This window comes from Corylus avellana, chromosome ca9 (assembly GCF_901000735.1).
Source record: "Corylus avellana chromosome ca9, CavTom2PMs-1.0".
NCBI classification, from domain to species: Eukaryota; Viridiplantae; Streptophyta; class Magnoliopsida; order Fagales; family Betulaceae; genus Corylus; species Corylus avellana.
Window position 1 is genome coordinate 4,901,471 of NC_081549.1, and position 15,122 is coordinate 4,916,592.

The 15,122-nt window shown below is 33.1% G+C and overlaps 1 protein-coding gene across 1 annotated transcript; it reads left to right on the forward strand.

Moving 5' to 3' along the window:
• Nucleotides 1-11,198: 11,198 nt before the first annotated feature.
• LOC132191566 (guanylate kinase 2) lies at nucleotides 11,199-14,826 on the forward strand. The gene is made up of 11 exons (XM_059606659.1): nucleotides 11,199-11,543; nucleotides 12,025-12,060; nucleotides 12,217-12,324; nucleotides 12,439-12,515; nucleotides 12,589-12,718; nucleotides 12,909-13,271; nucleotides 13,779-13,900; nucleotides 13,981-14,116; nucleotides 14,207-14,252; nucleotides 14,347-14,452; nucleotides 14,544-14,826. Exons 2-11 carry the CDS (start codon nucleotides 12,058-12,060, stop codon nucleotides 14,659-14,661), a joined length of 1,209 nt encoding a protein of 402 aa, XP_059462642.1. The 5' UTR covers nucleotides 11,199-11,543; nucleotides 12,025-12,057; the 3' UTR covers nucleotides 14,662-14,826.
• The last annotated feature ends 296 nt before the right edge of the window (nucleotides 14,827-15,122 follow it).

Below are 15,122 nucleotides of genomic sequence, written 5' to 3' on the forward strand. Positions count from 1 at the left end.
CTAGATTTACTTTAGGGGAATTGCAATCAAATTTGGGCACTAGATCCTATTGACTTGTCATTTCAGCATGTTCAATAAATTATGGACATGACATTTTAACATGTCAATAATTATTGACATTTCATTTTGACACGTCAATAGTTACTAACGTGTTATTTCAACATGTTAGTAACTCTTGACGTGGCATAACTCGCTACGTTTGGAATGTAATATATTTTTTTAAAAAAATGAATTTAAATTTAGCAACGTGATAATATTGACACGTTGCTATTTATTGACGTGTGGAGTTTGGCACGTCAATAATTTCTAACGTGTTAGATTCAAAACGTCAACAAAGTGGTTATTTATGTGACACAAATTAACACGTCATAAAATATTGATGTGGCAAAAATATAATTACTGTAGACACGTTAAAAAATCTCTTTATTTTTGTAGTGGAAGATTAATTAAAAATTTTAGGGATTTTATTTAAATAGAATCTGTAAAAGTAAAAAGTAAATACAAAAAAGGATGTTACAAATACAAACTCTATCTGGCATAAACAGGATTGAAAAAGTAAATAGTTTATATACCAGGAAAAAAAAAAAAAAACTAAATCAAATCAAATGATATAAGTTCTTGGTTTAATTTTAATTTATCACATGGATTAGAAAAACCAAAAAAAAAAAATTATAATATTAAAATAATAAAATAAAATGGGTGAAGAGAATCTGAAAGTATTGGGCATGTATTAAAATACAGAACATTTTGAGCTGAAAAGTGGAAATAGGTTAATATTGAGAAGCAGAAATGCAAAAATCTTCCTATTTATTTTAATTCCTAAAATATTTTATCAAGTGTCGGCCAAAGGATTTTCGCAGGAGCCCACCAATGTTAGGTAGTGCGGGTGAACCAGTCACTTCACTGCACACGCGTCGCAACATAGCAAGCCAGTTCCTGTCGATGGACAACACGTGGCAGAGACCACCACGGTGATGGCCCCATTGGAGGAGCTACGTATGTTCCCTCCATGCAAGTGCTGACGAAATACCATTAGCTTGAGGCCACGTGTACGTGTACGGTGCCACCAAGGCATCGTAATTAGGTTTTCAAGATGCCCACGTCTCAAGGGAAAAAGAAATGAATTTCCACGTCTCACGTGATGAATTAATATAATCTGCCCCTATTAATCTACAATTATCTTTCCTAATATGCTTACTTTAATGCTTTATGGTATTTAATATCTGGGTTTTTTTATCTTATTTTTTTGATAGGATTTTGCAATCCAATCAAACATCGGCGTTTGGAGTATCATTGCTTCTTGGAGCGATGTTGTGATGTAATGGAAGTATAGGATAAGAAGGGGGAATGTGTAACTGGCACCAACATTAAGTGGCGAAGTCTAGGAACACGCGTGTGACACTTATTTGGAACATGGGTTTGTATTTGTAAGAATCACCTATTGATAAATAGATTTTTTTTTAAAAAAAAATTAACGATAATAATAGGTCAATAAATTATTCATATTTGACACGTATTTTCTTACAAATTCAATAGCATTGACAATGACATGGATAGCAAATCCCTATTGATAAAAAAAAAAAAAACAAACAAAAAAATGTTAGGGGTAATGGTTATTAAGTTCCTCAAATTTAACCCTGTAATTTCCTACAAATTTATTAGCATTGACAATGACATGGATAGCAAATCGCTAAGGACATATAAGTTCGGATTTGGCTTAGGGCCTATTTTGATGTGTGTTTAAGGGACTTAAAAGTGTGTTTAACACTTAAAAAGTCTGTTTTGAATAAAAAAATATCCGTTTAGTAAAAAAAATAAAATTTGAAAGCATTTTTAAGGGTCCAAAAAGCATAAGAACCTGTTTAGGATTGCGTTTGAGAAATAAAACTTTTAAGTTAAAAAAAAAAAAAAAAAAAAAGCTTTTAGACAAAAGTTTTATCTTTAAGCTTTTGTCAAAAGTGCATTTTTGCAATTTTTAGGCCTTTTGGATTGTTAAATGCGTTTTTAATTTTTTTACCAAACGAATACATTTTTCTTCAAACGGACTTTTTTAGTGTTAAAAACACTTTTAAGTCACTCAAACACAATCTCAAACAGGCCATAAAAATTGTCAAAATGCATTTTTGACAAAAGCTTAAAAATGAAACTTTTGTCAAAAAAACACTTTTTCACTTTAAAACTTTATCAAACACAATTTTAAACATACTCTTAGATACAGTAAAAGAATTATAGTATACGTGTTTTATTTTTTCAATGGTTCAGATTTAATTTAATTTTTTTTTTTTAAATAAAAGAGTTAGAAATTAAAAATAAACCCTTGAAAAAACTACAAAGCATATGTTGTGAAAAGCTTGCAACAAATCTTTTAACACATGCATATAACAGTTGATAGTGTTTGCTGTTGTAGCTTGTCTCCATCTTCCCCTGTTTCCTGTTTTTGCTTGGTTTTATCATTATTCTCCCTATTTTGTTATTTTGTATACGTCACATTGGATGAGGCTCCCTGTTACTCAGACATTCGGGCAATTTAATAGTCGGGATCTACCTGGACATCTCTTTCAAGCGGTCTAAAATGTAAGATCTATTTGTTTGTGGCAGATGAGCTCTATAATCTACCCTCTTAAACTGTTCAAATTTATTCGGGAAATCTGGATCCCAACTCGTTACCTTAGTAAAGATTTGATTTTATGAGATTTGCAATCCAATAGGTTTATAAAATTTTCATGCATTTCTTAGTATAATTATTAAAAAATTATATGTTTTTCAGACACTTGGACAATTTTTTAAAACTTAATTTAAAGGAGATTTATGTCCAAATGAATACATTACAGTAGCCAGTATCTGTGGCATATTGGACCAGGTTGGGTCCAGTGCCGTAGGTTGTCAGAGTTTGAGGACCCAATGGAGATTTCCAAAACGATGGATGATTAACTCAAGTGGGCCACATGCCGTCGTCTAGTTATATTATTGAGTTCCACCCAGAATCCAATGGGCCTCTTCAATCTGAATATTCCAGTCCTACATTTTGGGCTCTCAAGCGAGGCTTTACACTTTGATTTTTCTCAATACTTCATACCGAAAACCACAAAATTAACAGTAAGGCATAGACCCAAAAGAAATGTTTTTTTTTTTTTAATAAGTACAAATTTATGAAAAAATACTAAAAAAATTCACAAGTAACCCTTTAAAAATAAGACGACATAAAGTTATGGTAGAAAAAAGGCGGTTACAGTTAGTAATTATTGGCTAAAATCGCTAATTGAAACCGTTTAGGCGGTTAGTAAAATTCACTAACCGCTTCCACTCACCATTTAGGTAGTTAACCGTCAGTTAGAAGTTAATAACCCTAATAATTGCTAACCATTTTTTAAAAGAACAAATTTTAAAAATTTTAATTTTTTTTTTTTTAAAAAAAGACATTTTTTATATATAAGCAGTTAACGGTTAGTGATTTTTTTTCTAACCGCTTTTAAAAATGATTAGCGGATGATTAATAGCCATCCACCTTGTCACCCCTAGGTGTCACATACAAGCAAGCACCTACAATGAGACAAATACGAGCACCAAGGGGTTGGCTTAGTTGGTGGAAGCATGTTTGATTGCTAGCTCCTAATGGTCATAAGTTTAAAACTTACCGAGTGCAAATTGCCTCTTTAGACTAGGTTCGAGCAAAGCCCGCGAGTCAACCGATTTATGCTTTAGAGTCAGAGGAGTGCAGACATGGGTCCCAAATTTACCTAATTCCTATGAGTTTTAACTGACCAAAAGAAAATCCAGAGTAATCCATACCACCCAAAAAAAAACCAACGTGAATCCACAGCAATGTGTCGAAGAATCTACAAAATTCTGACTTTTTAAATTTCGATTCAATGAATTTGAGGAAAAAAAAAAAACCCAACGTGAATCCACAGCAATGTGTCGAAGAATTTACAAAATTCTGACTTTTTCAATTTCGATTCAATGAATTTGAGGTAATTAAATTGCCGTAGTGCGCCTATGCACTCTTCCTCAAATCCATTTATAATTGGTACATGCCATTCAAAGTCTCCTATTACTTTTCGGTGGACAATAATCATTATTATTCTTTTTCTTTTTTCTTTTTTTAAAAAAAAAAAAATTGGAACCTTTGAGATTCTCTCCTATTACTCAAAATTGGAGAATCTCATGTTACAAAATTGTGATTCTTCATTTTAAATTCAATGGTTTATAAAATACCAACTGCTTTTATATAACCGAGGCATTAAATTTTGATTTTAAACTGACTTTTGTTTTACTGAGGTTTAAATGATTTTATAGACCATTAATTTAAAATAAAGGACCACAATTTCATAATATGAGATACTCTAATTTTAAGTAATTGGAAGGGATCCGATCCGTAAAACTGTAGAAATATATAAAAAATATAATATAAGAGACTAGTTGAAGAATAGTACGACAAGACTATATTTATATAAAATTAACATTTTGAGTAATTGAGTACGACGAGAACAATATAATTTTGAGTAATTGAACTGACATTTTTTTTTTAAAAGAGAAAATCATCAAACTCTCATTAAAAGTACAGCTTGTTCTTAAGGCTATTTTTTTTTTTTGAATAAATATAAAATATTCTTCCATCTACATTTGACCTTGAAATTTGTTGAATGATTTGATTATATGATTATATTACATGCTCTATTTATGAGAAAAATATAATGGGTGAGGTAGCCAAGAAGGGCAAGAAAATCATGGAGATTTGATTAAAATGCCTATAAGAAAACATATATTAAGGTTAATATGAAAAAATTTTATATAATTTAATGTCCCTTCAAATTCAAGGTGGAAGCAGGAAAATAATTGACTACTTTATATATATTTGTTTTTTTTTTTTCTCTGATTGAGTCAACATGTGCAGAGTTCCCATGGTGAGTTGCCTTCCTTTATTTATTTAATTTTTGTAAACTTGGCAAACAAGTTGAGTTGACTCGGATGTGACTTGGTGAGTTGAATGCAGGCTGACTCGCCTTTACACAGCTTGAGACAGAACGAGTGAACGACAACAAATGGCAGCAAATATGATTGTCAAAGATGGCAGAGTGGTGGTGGGAGACAGCAAAGTGGGTGGCGGTGACGGTGGCCAAAAGTGTAAAAGCAAGAGTGAGTGTGTCACTGTGTGTGTAACATTTTTATTATTTTTATGACAAAACAAGATCCAACGTCCTTCTATGTTTGAGAAAAGTTGTACGGCGTCAGTTTCCTAACAATTCAGATAAATTCAAAGAAGAGTGACTCTAATATCATGGAGAAGTATGTAAGAAAATATAAAATATAGGCTAACAACATACATTGCTTTGTTTATAAATCATAGCAATTCAAAGAATCTCAAACTTTTTTTTGTTTTTTTAAGTAAAGAATCTCTCAAGCTTGATTGTTTATAAATTTGGTACTTTAATTGTAACCAGACATGGAGCAGAGTCACGATGAGAAACATGGCAAGAAGCACATGGGCATGGGGCGTAGGATTCTTTCAAGTTGTGTAATTCAATCAGCAAAAATGTCACCATCATTAATATGACAACAAAAACTTCAGTATTGAATTAAGAGTATCTACCACCTTATTATTGTCAAACCCACCAAACTTCCCATCATACTCAATCCAATTGCAGCCTGCTTTTCTACTTGATGAATATACCCTTTGGTGAGAAAGGTGTGGATCACGCCCACTCTGCCATTTTTTCTTTTGCATTCATTTTTTTTTTTTTTTTGAAGGTTCCTTTTCCTATTTGTCAAGTTGAGTTAACATGTTGATATTGTGGCATGGTTTCAAGCATGAACATTCTATTAATATTGTCCAGTGAATTTGGTACATTCCATTAAGAATAATGCTAGTTTTCTCAAGGGATTCTTTTCAAAATGTTTTCCAAATGATGTGGCAAGCATTTTTTTTTTCTTTAAAAAATTTTCATTCTCTCTCCTTTGAAAATATTTGAAGGAAAAATAGTGCTTGCCACATTATTTGGAAAAGATTTTGAGAAGAATCCTTGGGACACCTAGCAGCCATCTTCCATTAAAGATGTTGGTGAACCCTAGCCGCTAGAGAACTATTCTAGGAGGATGGAAGAAATTGGTTTCTTCCCTCCTCTCCCAACCCCCTTTTTGTTTTTTTTGAATAATATAGCGGTGAGTTTGATGATGCTCAAGTTTTGCAGAGGTTTTTGTTTGTCTTCTCTCTATATTTGCTTTTAGCAGCGATTTACAGAGTAAAGTTTTTTTTTTTTTTTGATTTTGATTCCCTTTAGTCGTTTTCTAAAATTTTGTTTACATGAAACCTTCAGAGTAGCAATTAGATCTCTGGTTTATCTTTCGTTTTCTCTCTGATTCATTTGAAAGAATTGTCACTAATGGTAAAGGCAGCGAAAGGAATTGAGTTTGAGACTGCGTTTGTAGAGGAAATAGAAATGCAAGGAAATCACAATCTAGTTGAGAAAGTTTTGATGGATTGGACAATGACCAGAGACTTGCTTCCCCGAAATATATTACAGATTTGAAAACTTATTGGGACGGTGACATTTAAAGAGTTAAACAAATAATAGATCATATTTGGATAGAAAAAGATTTCTTGTTGTATGTATGATGTTGTTTTGTTAGAGCAACATACTCTATTTTTATGAAATGAATTAAAAAAAAAAAAAAAAAGAATTGTTATAAAAGAATATAGATGTTGGTGCTCAAACTATGACTTGAGACTTTCAACCGCCTTCAGGGAGGAGCTCCATCTGCACACTATCTCTCTAATTCTTACCTTGTTCCAGAGAGTTTATTCTTACCTTGTTCGAGAGAGTTTTTACTAACTTGAGTGTCGGAGTTCTTCTGGTCGGTCTTTTAGAACTTACAAGCTTCTGACGACCTCAACCTTCTTGCAATTTTGCAAATAGAGCTCTTTCTTAGAAAGCCGCCGAAAGTCACTGTTAGTTTTGAGCACCGACAGAAGACATCTTTTGCCGACAATTGCAAATATGTACTTTTTTTCTTTCTTTGTAGTGTTGAAAGTCATGTGCCCTCGTCGATTTATTTAGAAGCAACTTTGTGGAAGACTCGGTACTGGGTAGGGTCATGCCTGTCCAGTTGCTCAGTGGAATGGGGGGCATCACTCAAAGTGGAGATCAGAATGCAATTCTCTCAAGTTGTAGATTTGTGAGAAGAAAACGATTTAGTTTGACCAAATTAAAGGCAGCTTCTTGGAAATATTTTATTAGAGGAATATCTTTTTTGTTTCTGCTTCATGACAACATTATATGTCATGATTAATGACTTTTCTTTGTTAATTTGCCATATTTGTATTGAGGTACAAATGTAATGTTGTTGTTAACTGTTATTGTTAATGGTATTCTCTATAAAACTGTCACACATAAGTGCTCAAAGTAGTGCACAACTTACTACAAAATGCTATGATGTCAAGCCACACATGTTACATTATATTTAACATCACTCATTTTCATTAAAAAAAGAAAGAAAAAGTAATGTTATTTAATAAATTATTATACTGACGGTTATACAACTGAGATGAAAATAGTTTTTGAATTTTTTTTTTTTTAAGTGCTAATCTAGTGGATGATTTTGTTAAAGTTAAGGATGAGATTGTATATGTTTAAGAGTGGATCGAAATGATCATATTAGGACCGACAATTTTTAACACAACCCACAAATTATACATACATATAATTTACCGCAATTTTTAACACAAACCGCAAATTAGCATAAAATTAAAAGGTTATGGTTAAAAAATGTAATCTGTTTAATTAAGTGTGTTGTGTTAGAATTAATCTATATACTCTAATACCCATACATTCACACGACTCACATCAATATGCGAACATCAATTATCTATTTATCTAAAACTTTGTATTAAATCTGAATAGAATTTCGAATATTTAAAAAACATGGGGGCCATGGTCTCCCAAGCAATAAGCCACTAAGTTTAAAGTCAAATGGCAAATGGCATGCCACTAAGGAGAAATCTATCCCTAGATTCTCCACTTACCTAAGCGGCTATGCCATTTATTTATTATTCTTTGCGTGAAATCCCCCACAGCCACCCTTATATTCAATTTACCTAAAATGCATTCCTTATGATTTCTCCAAAGCACTCTCTCCTTTATCGAGATACGGCTAGCCGTCGGATTTATCTCGACGATATGGTCACTCGGATGGAATTAAATTCTCTCTATTTCATTTGAAATAGAGAATATTCATTTAGTATAAAAATAGAGCTAATATTATAAATCTTATCATTTAATTTTAGTGTTAAGACAATATTACTCCTCATTTTATACTAAATAGATATTTTTTATTTCATTTAAAATGAAGATGATCATATTCTCGTCTAGATTAAGGTTGCGTAACTACTTTTTTATTATTTTATTATTTTTAATAAAAATCATTTATTCTTCATTTTATTTTTTATTTATCTTCTTTTAATAAGTGGGTGCATCTACTATTGAATTTGTGTGAGATTCACATGAGTCTATAAATTCAATACTAAATCCAATAAATTTGCAAAAAAAAAAAAAAATGATTGAGAAAATTATATATAACATGCCTCAGTCAAAAAAGTAAAAAATTAAATTTATGAAAATCATCTCGTCATTCCGGCATGTCATGAAAAAAGTTAACCTTCTAGAGAAAGTGTTTGGCAAACCCAATTTCTCTCATTTTTCATTTTTTTTTCAAAAAATAAAAATAGTTAAACTTATTTCATCACATTACTAAACAATTATATATATATAAACAAATATTTTTATAAATATATGTTGCATCAAAATACCTTTTAAAATTAAAAGCTAAAAGAAAAATATCTCTTAAAACACCTGCTAGATACGTTTCCAACAAGTAATTTGACTGGTTAATAAGCATAAGGTCATATTCAAATTTGGCATTTTTCAACATCTTGAATTTGTATATGGTCTCACTTATTTTGACAGTATGGCACACGCATGCTGCCCACTTGGGAAGCTTCCACTGCCCTGCAAAAATTGAAAGAAATTTGAATTTGAGAGGCCCAACCTACCCCACCTTCCAACCTTTATAATTACATTATATGAATTGTGCAACTAAAGCCTAATTAGGTTGTAGCCCAAAGATTCTTATGAATATTATTGAATATATAGCTTCTGTTATGTGTTTTGTGCACACAGAACAGAATGTAAGTTTATAAGTATCACGTCAATAATTAAGAAAAACGTGACATTCTCAATTTGTGTTTTGTAGTCACCGACACGCAACGCAAACCGAATTGATCGAATGTCATTTTAGCTCCTTAAAACTCTTTAATAAAAGAGGAATGGGGTCAAATTAAACATGGGATTGGCTCCGTACAAAAAAGAGTTGTCTGTTTTGCATTGTTTTATTTGAAAGTTGTAAAGTGTGATTGTGAACTACATTACAAGAAGCCAAAGTAGCAGTCTACTTTGCACAAACACTTGCTAACTCTTGGTATGGGTTAGGGTTACTACCTTCTATCTATTATTCTTCTCCCATGATTGTAAATAGAGAATAACTTATATAGGAATGTACAAAAAACCACTTTTGTGCCCACCAATCAGTGTATGACACATCAACATAGAGCATGATAAGAAAAAAAAAAACCAAAACACCTGATTATACACCAAATATTAGAAAGGAAACTAAAGAAAACTAATTAATTAATAAAAATAAGGGGAAACTTTACTTTGGCCCTCTGAATTTCCACTAGATTTTACAAACCCCCTATGAACTTCCAAATCTCTCATTTTGGACTCTTGAATTTTCAATTACTCTCAATGTGGACCCCTTTCGTCAGATTTTAAACGTTACATGACGTTTATACCCTTGACTTTTGTATAAAATTTCAACTTTCAAAACATTTTTTTATTTAAAAAAAAATGAAAATCAATGACATTTTGGTCTTTTTTTGTATTTTTAACAGCTAAAATTAACTGAAAAGTTCTAATTGAAAGTTCAGGAGTCTAAAATATGAAAATTTAAGGAGTCAAAATAAAGTTTCCCCTAAAAATAATAATAATTGAAGGGGTGGCTCGCTAGCCACCCCCTCCCCCCTAGGGGGAGGGGTGGCCGCGCGGCCACCCCAGCCCATCTGGGGTGGCTCACGGGCCACCCCAGGTCCTCCTCACAGTGGGCTTTTAATTTTGTTTAGAAAAAAAAAAAAAATCATTTTTTAACTTAAATTTGGTATAATCCAGTGTAGTTAAATGTTTTTCATAAGTGTAAGTTTGGGATGAGAGGTTGAGGTGTCACCTCCTGATTCGTTGCACAAAAACTACTTTTTGTGCAACCTCCCTACCCAAGATGCTCTAAATAAACCAAACTTAAAGACTACGGCAAGCCTAACAAGGCAAAAATAAGTCAAAAAAGAAAAGAAAGTGCTACACTTTTCAATTTTTTTTTTTTTTTTAAAAAGGTTGGTTTCAAAATGATGTGTCATAATTTATTATTTTAAAAAATATATTACTAAGTCATAAGATTGTGACACATCATTTAAAAAAATAATAATAAATAAAAGAAAAGCCATAGAATAATTCCTTCCAAAGCCATGTCAATCATACAGCTGGAATTTCTAGCTAGGGTAAGAAAAACTCTCCCTTGTGTTCCTTTTTGTATTTTTTGGTTTTCTTTTAATAAAGCTGATTTGTCCCCCCCCAAAAAAAAAAGAAGTGTTTTTAATGACATAAATATGAAATTTAATTTTAAAAGTGTTTTTTGTTTGGATTGATTGCTAATACTTTTATTTTGGAAAAAAATAAAATAAAAGACAGATTTTTAAAATAACCTTTGTCCTTGCTTTTGTCACTTTTGCCCTTTTGGGCTAGGCAAGGCAAGGGCCAGGGCAGGGAGTAAACAAAACTTCGTCTGGATCATGGTACGTTATATCACACGTGTCAGCTCCCTATCAAGTGTAATCACAGGTGTCATTCTTCCAGCCAATTAGAACATATTCATTCACAAAAGCATAGCCCTAGAAGAATTCTAATTCCCAAGGTTGTCAGCATTGGCGGGGTTTTTGGTTTGAGAAGAACCAAAAACTTTGTAAAACCTAAAAAATAAAATAAGTAAATAAATAAATAAAAGCCCAATTGGCTCCAGCCTCCAGATTATTGAATAAGAGAAAAACCAGAAAAACAAAAATAAAAATAAATAAATAAATAGAAAGGAAGAAGCTTCGTAAGCACCTCACAAGAAAGGGAAAGCCGGTCTTCTTGTTTCGTGAATTGAATGCGACCAAAGAGCCACCCCCCCTCTCTCCCTCTCTCTCTCTCTCTGTCGCTCATTAGGACTTCTCTCCTACAAATATGAGAATGCTTCCCAAATTTTCTTGCAACTTCATCTACCAGTCTCGTGATTTTTTCCTCCCTAAGTTTGTTCTGCTTTGATTCTTGGGACCTTAAGGTTGAAAAAGAACACACGCGCACATAAAAAGTTGGGCTTTTGTTGATCCTATATCATAAATATCATCAGCTCAAAGAAATAAGCTTTGATTTTTGGCCAGAGTTATTGCTGCTTATTTAGAGGTAAATGGGTCTCAACGTGTTTGGTGTATTCCAGTTCCTTTTTTCTTTCCGGCCCAATGCATTATTCACTGCGTTTAGCTGCAATCAATTGTTTGATTCATATTTTTTTGCTGGATTGGTTTCTCTCTCTCTCTCTCTGCCATTTTTTTTTTAAATTTTAATTTTTTAAATTTCAGAAAGAAATAACATGGGTGTATTTCAATGGCATGTATTCGATTTTGTAGTTTTTTTGGCGTTTATATTTGTATCTTGCATTAGAAACGTTGAATGGGCATCTGGGTCTTGATTTCTGAAGTCTGTTCTTGTCTTTATGCGGTTCAAGTTTGGATTTTGGCTTTTATTTTATTGGGATATCCATAGTGTTTAACTGCTTCAATGGTGGGTTTCTGCCTTTTGTGCACCGTCAAGATAGAATTTTTCATATGCTGCTAGATCCAGAAAATATGGATGTATTCTCATATCTTTCCATTATGTTGATCAGGGCGAATCCAGAGTTGGAGGCATAAATTTCTCAATGGTAAGCTTTCAATATTATTTTCAGCTGTCATTTTGGATTAAATTTACTGGAAAAATGTAAACTTTCATAATGAATGCTATCAAACAATGATGTTTGAATATGGATCACAGAGATTGCTTTCTTGGAATTTGATCTGTATTTTCTTTTGGTCATTAGGGTGAAGCCCCAGCTTTCTTTGTTGATGATCTGCAGAAGGGATTCCCAAATGGGTTTGATTTAAAATCTAAGGGCAGTGCTACAGCCACTGTCATCGGCAATAAAGCAGTATGCTGATCCAATTTATGATATGATCTGCTACAGCGTTACTCTTTCTGCTTTAGTGATTTACCGGGTGAATTATATTTCTGATTGAAAATTGTTCGTGTGTCTTTTTGACAGTATCTGATTGGTGGAGCTGATGATGAATCGACATTATCAATTGGAGTTCAGATTTTTGACCAAACTAGAGGCGAATTGTGAGTTCTCATAGTTTTAGCCTTAGAGTTGCTTCGTTCAGGTTTGGTTACTAATTTCTGGACGAATTTTCAGGGTGCATCCTATTGTGCTGGGAACAAAACCCAAGCCATGTAAAGGGCATTCAACATTGCTTTTAAACGAGGAACAAATTTTGATTATTAAGGGAGGTTCTACCCCGGATGATTGCATTTGGTTTCTTGAGGTAGGTATTCTGCAAACTTAAGAGATTTATGTAGGAGCCATTTGGAAGCCGAAATATTGAAGTTACTTCATTTTGCTTTCTTATAGCCTTTGATATTTGAACACCCCCTAATTTGGAAGTGGTAAATCTTATGTAATTGCCTTATTGACTTCTGTATCTGAAATTGTTTGATTTGTTCAATTATTGGTAGGTGGACACCCAATATGTTAGAGACCAGCGAAAAAAATGGGGGACTGAGGTTGTTGCTTGGAGTAAGGGTGTGAAGGGCTATGCTGGGAAGCCAGTCGTCATTAGTGGTCCTTCGGGAGTAGGTAAGGGTACACTGATATCCATGCTCATGAAGGAATTTCCATCTATGTTTGGATTCTCTGTGAGCCACACAACCCGGGCTCCAAGGGGCATGGAGAAGGATGGAGTTCATTACCATTTCGCTGAAAGAAGTGCTATGGAGAAAGATATGGAAGATGGAAAGTTTCTCGAGGTTGCTTCTGTTCATGGAAATCTTTATGGATCTAGTGTTGAAGCAGTTGAAGTGGTAGCAGATGCAGGAAAGGTAAATGTCTTAATATGTTTGTGTTTGGAAAATTGAGTATCTCATATAAAGAGAATGTTGGATATGTGAAGCATGTGTGCTTTCCCAATCCAATTCTCGTGCAAGAGCCTAAGTGGCACTAGATAATTGTTGAATTTCCACTTACAGCATGCATGTATATCCATTGTTTATTGTAGGAATAGCTTTGACTAGGATTTTGCTCTTTTCTTTTCTTTCATTTTCTTTTTGTTTCTTGAAACAATATAAGATGTTAAATGTTATTAGTTATATAATGTTTATTTTAAGAGGGATTGTTCTAGTTGAAGCGAAAAGCAATGTCATCTAGATTTGCCAGATTTGCCTTATCATGGATTTACACTAATTTTTGTTTTTGTTTTTGTTTTTTTTTTGGTCTATTGGATGATTCTAGGAACCCTGTAAATTGCACTCTCGAACGAGCTTCCCTAGTAAAATTAAAATGAATTTCTCTCTGCAAACTTGAAATGCTTTTGTTTGGTTTCAATGTAGAGATGCATTCTTGACATCGATGTTCAAGGGGCAAAGTCTGTGAGGGATAGCCCTCTTGAAGCTATATTCATCTTTGTCTGTCCACCATCAATGGACCAGCTTGAGAAGCGCCTCCGCGCAAGGTGAGTTAGGGATCCCCCGTTTATATCTTTTTCATTCTCAAATTCTACCATCCTGGTTCCAACCTGAATATTGTGAACAGGGCGACTGAGACCGAGGAACAGATCTTAAAACGACTCCAAAATGCTCAGGCAGAGATTAAGCAAGGCCAATCATCAAGCATCTTTGATCATATCTTGTATAATGATAATCTTGAGGACTGTTATGAGAGTCTTAAGGTAAGCATCTGATATGCTTTGACGTGTGCAGATATTTTTATGTTTTATGTTTTATTAACATTCTGATATAATAACTCTCATTTGGTGCAGAAACTCTTGGGACTTGATGGAAATGTCACTGCTTCCCCTAAATCATGTAAGAAGTCCCTCAAATACATCACTTTCATTTTCTTGTTGATTTTTTTTATATGCCATCAAAATTCAATTCAATTGTTTAAATGTCAATGCAGCAATAAAAGGGGTTGATCTTCCTATGGACCTATCAATATCAAAAATTGATCAGAAAGTCATCATTAACTGCGGAAATCCGGAACTAAAAACAGCATCAAAGAACTTGTAAGTTTAGCTCTCATTTTTTGTTTTGATTAATACCCCAAACTGAGTTTTCAATTTATTTACATATGTATATGTTGTGGGTTGTGAGCAGGATTGTGATGGATTTGTCCTCACTCAAAGGAGGGGCACCTGGGCGTACAAGAGGGCTAGATTTTTATGCCATTGACTCGTTTTCAGATGGGTTGAATGGATTCAACCAGCTGCGCTAACCATCAGCGGCTATACTAACTTGGGGGGGTCTCATTTTCAAAAATTCTCTTCAATCTTTTCTTATTTAACGTTAAAACGGGGGAAAAAAAAATAAAAGAAAGTGAAAAAGCTCTAGATGTTATGTAAGACCATGGCATTATTTGAATTTTTTTTTTTCCCTTGTCTATGTTCTTTTTCTCCCCCTATTCTTTGTTTGTTTTAGAATACTGGAACAATTAATGTTTCCTACATGAGCAATGAGAAATGATTTTATGATTTGTGCGGCAATGAAGGTACACTTTTGCAGCCAACTTGATCACACAATTCCCACCAGCTTATTATCACAAGTGTTTTCTGTTTATAGGGAATTTTTTTCAAAAATATTATCAAACAACTCGATGAAAAGACATTTTAAAAATACAAATTACTTTTCATGACTACCTTAATTAAGATACTTGTAAAAACACTACCATGTCATGTT

Excerpts from the sequence above, each read along its gene's own strand:
- LOC132191566 (XM_059606659.1), top strand. Across the intron at positions 12,516-12,588 it reads GACCAAACTAGAGGCGAATT|GGTGCATCCTATTGTGCTGG; the intron begins GTGAGTTCTCAT and ends ACGAATTTTCAG. Across the intron at positions 13,272-13,778 it reads TGGTAGCAGATGCAGGAAAG|AGATGCATTCTTGACATCGA; the intron begins GTAAATGTCTTA and ends GTTTCAATGTAG.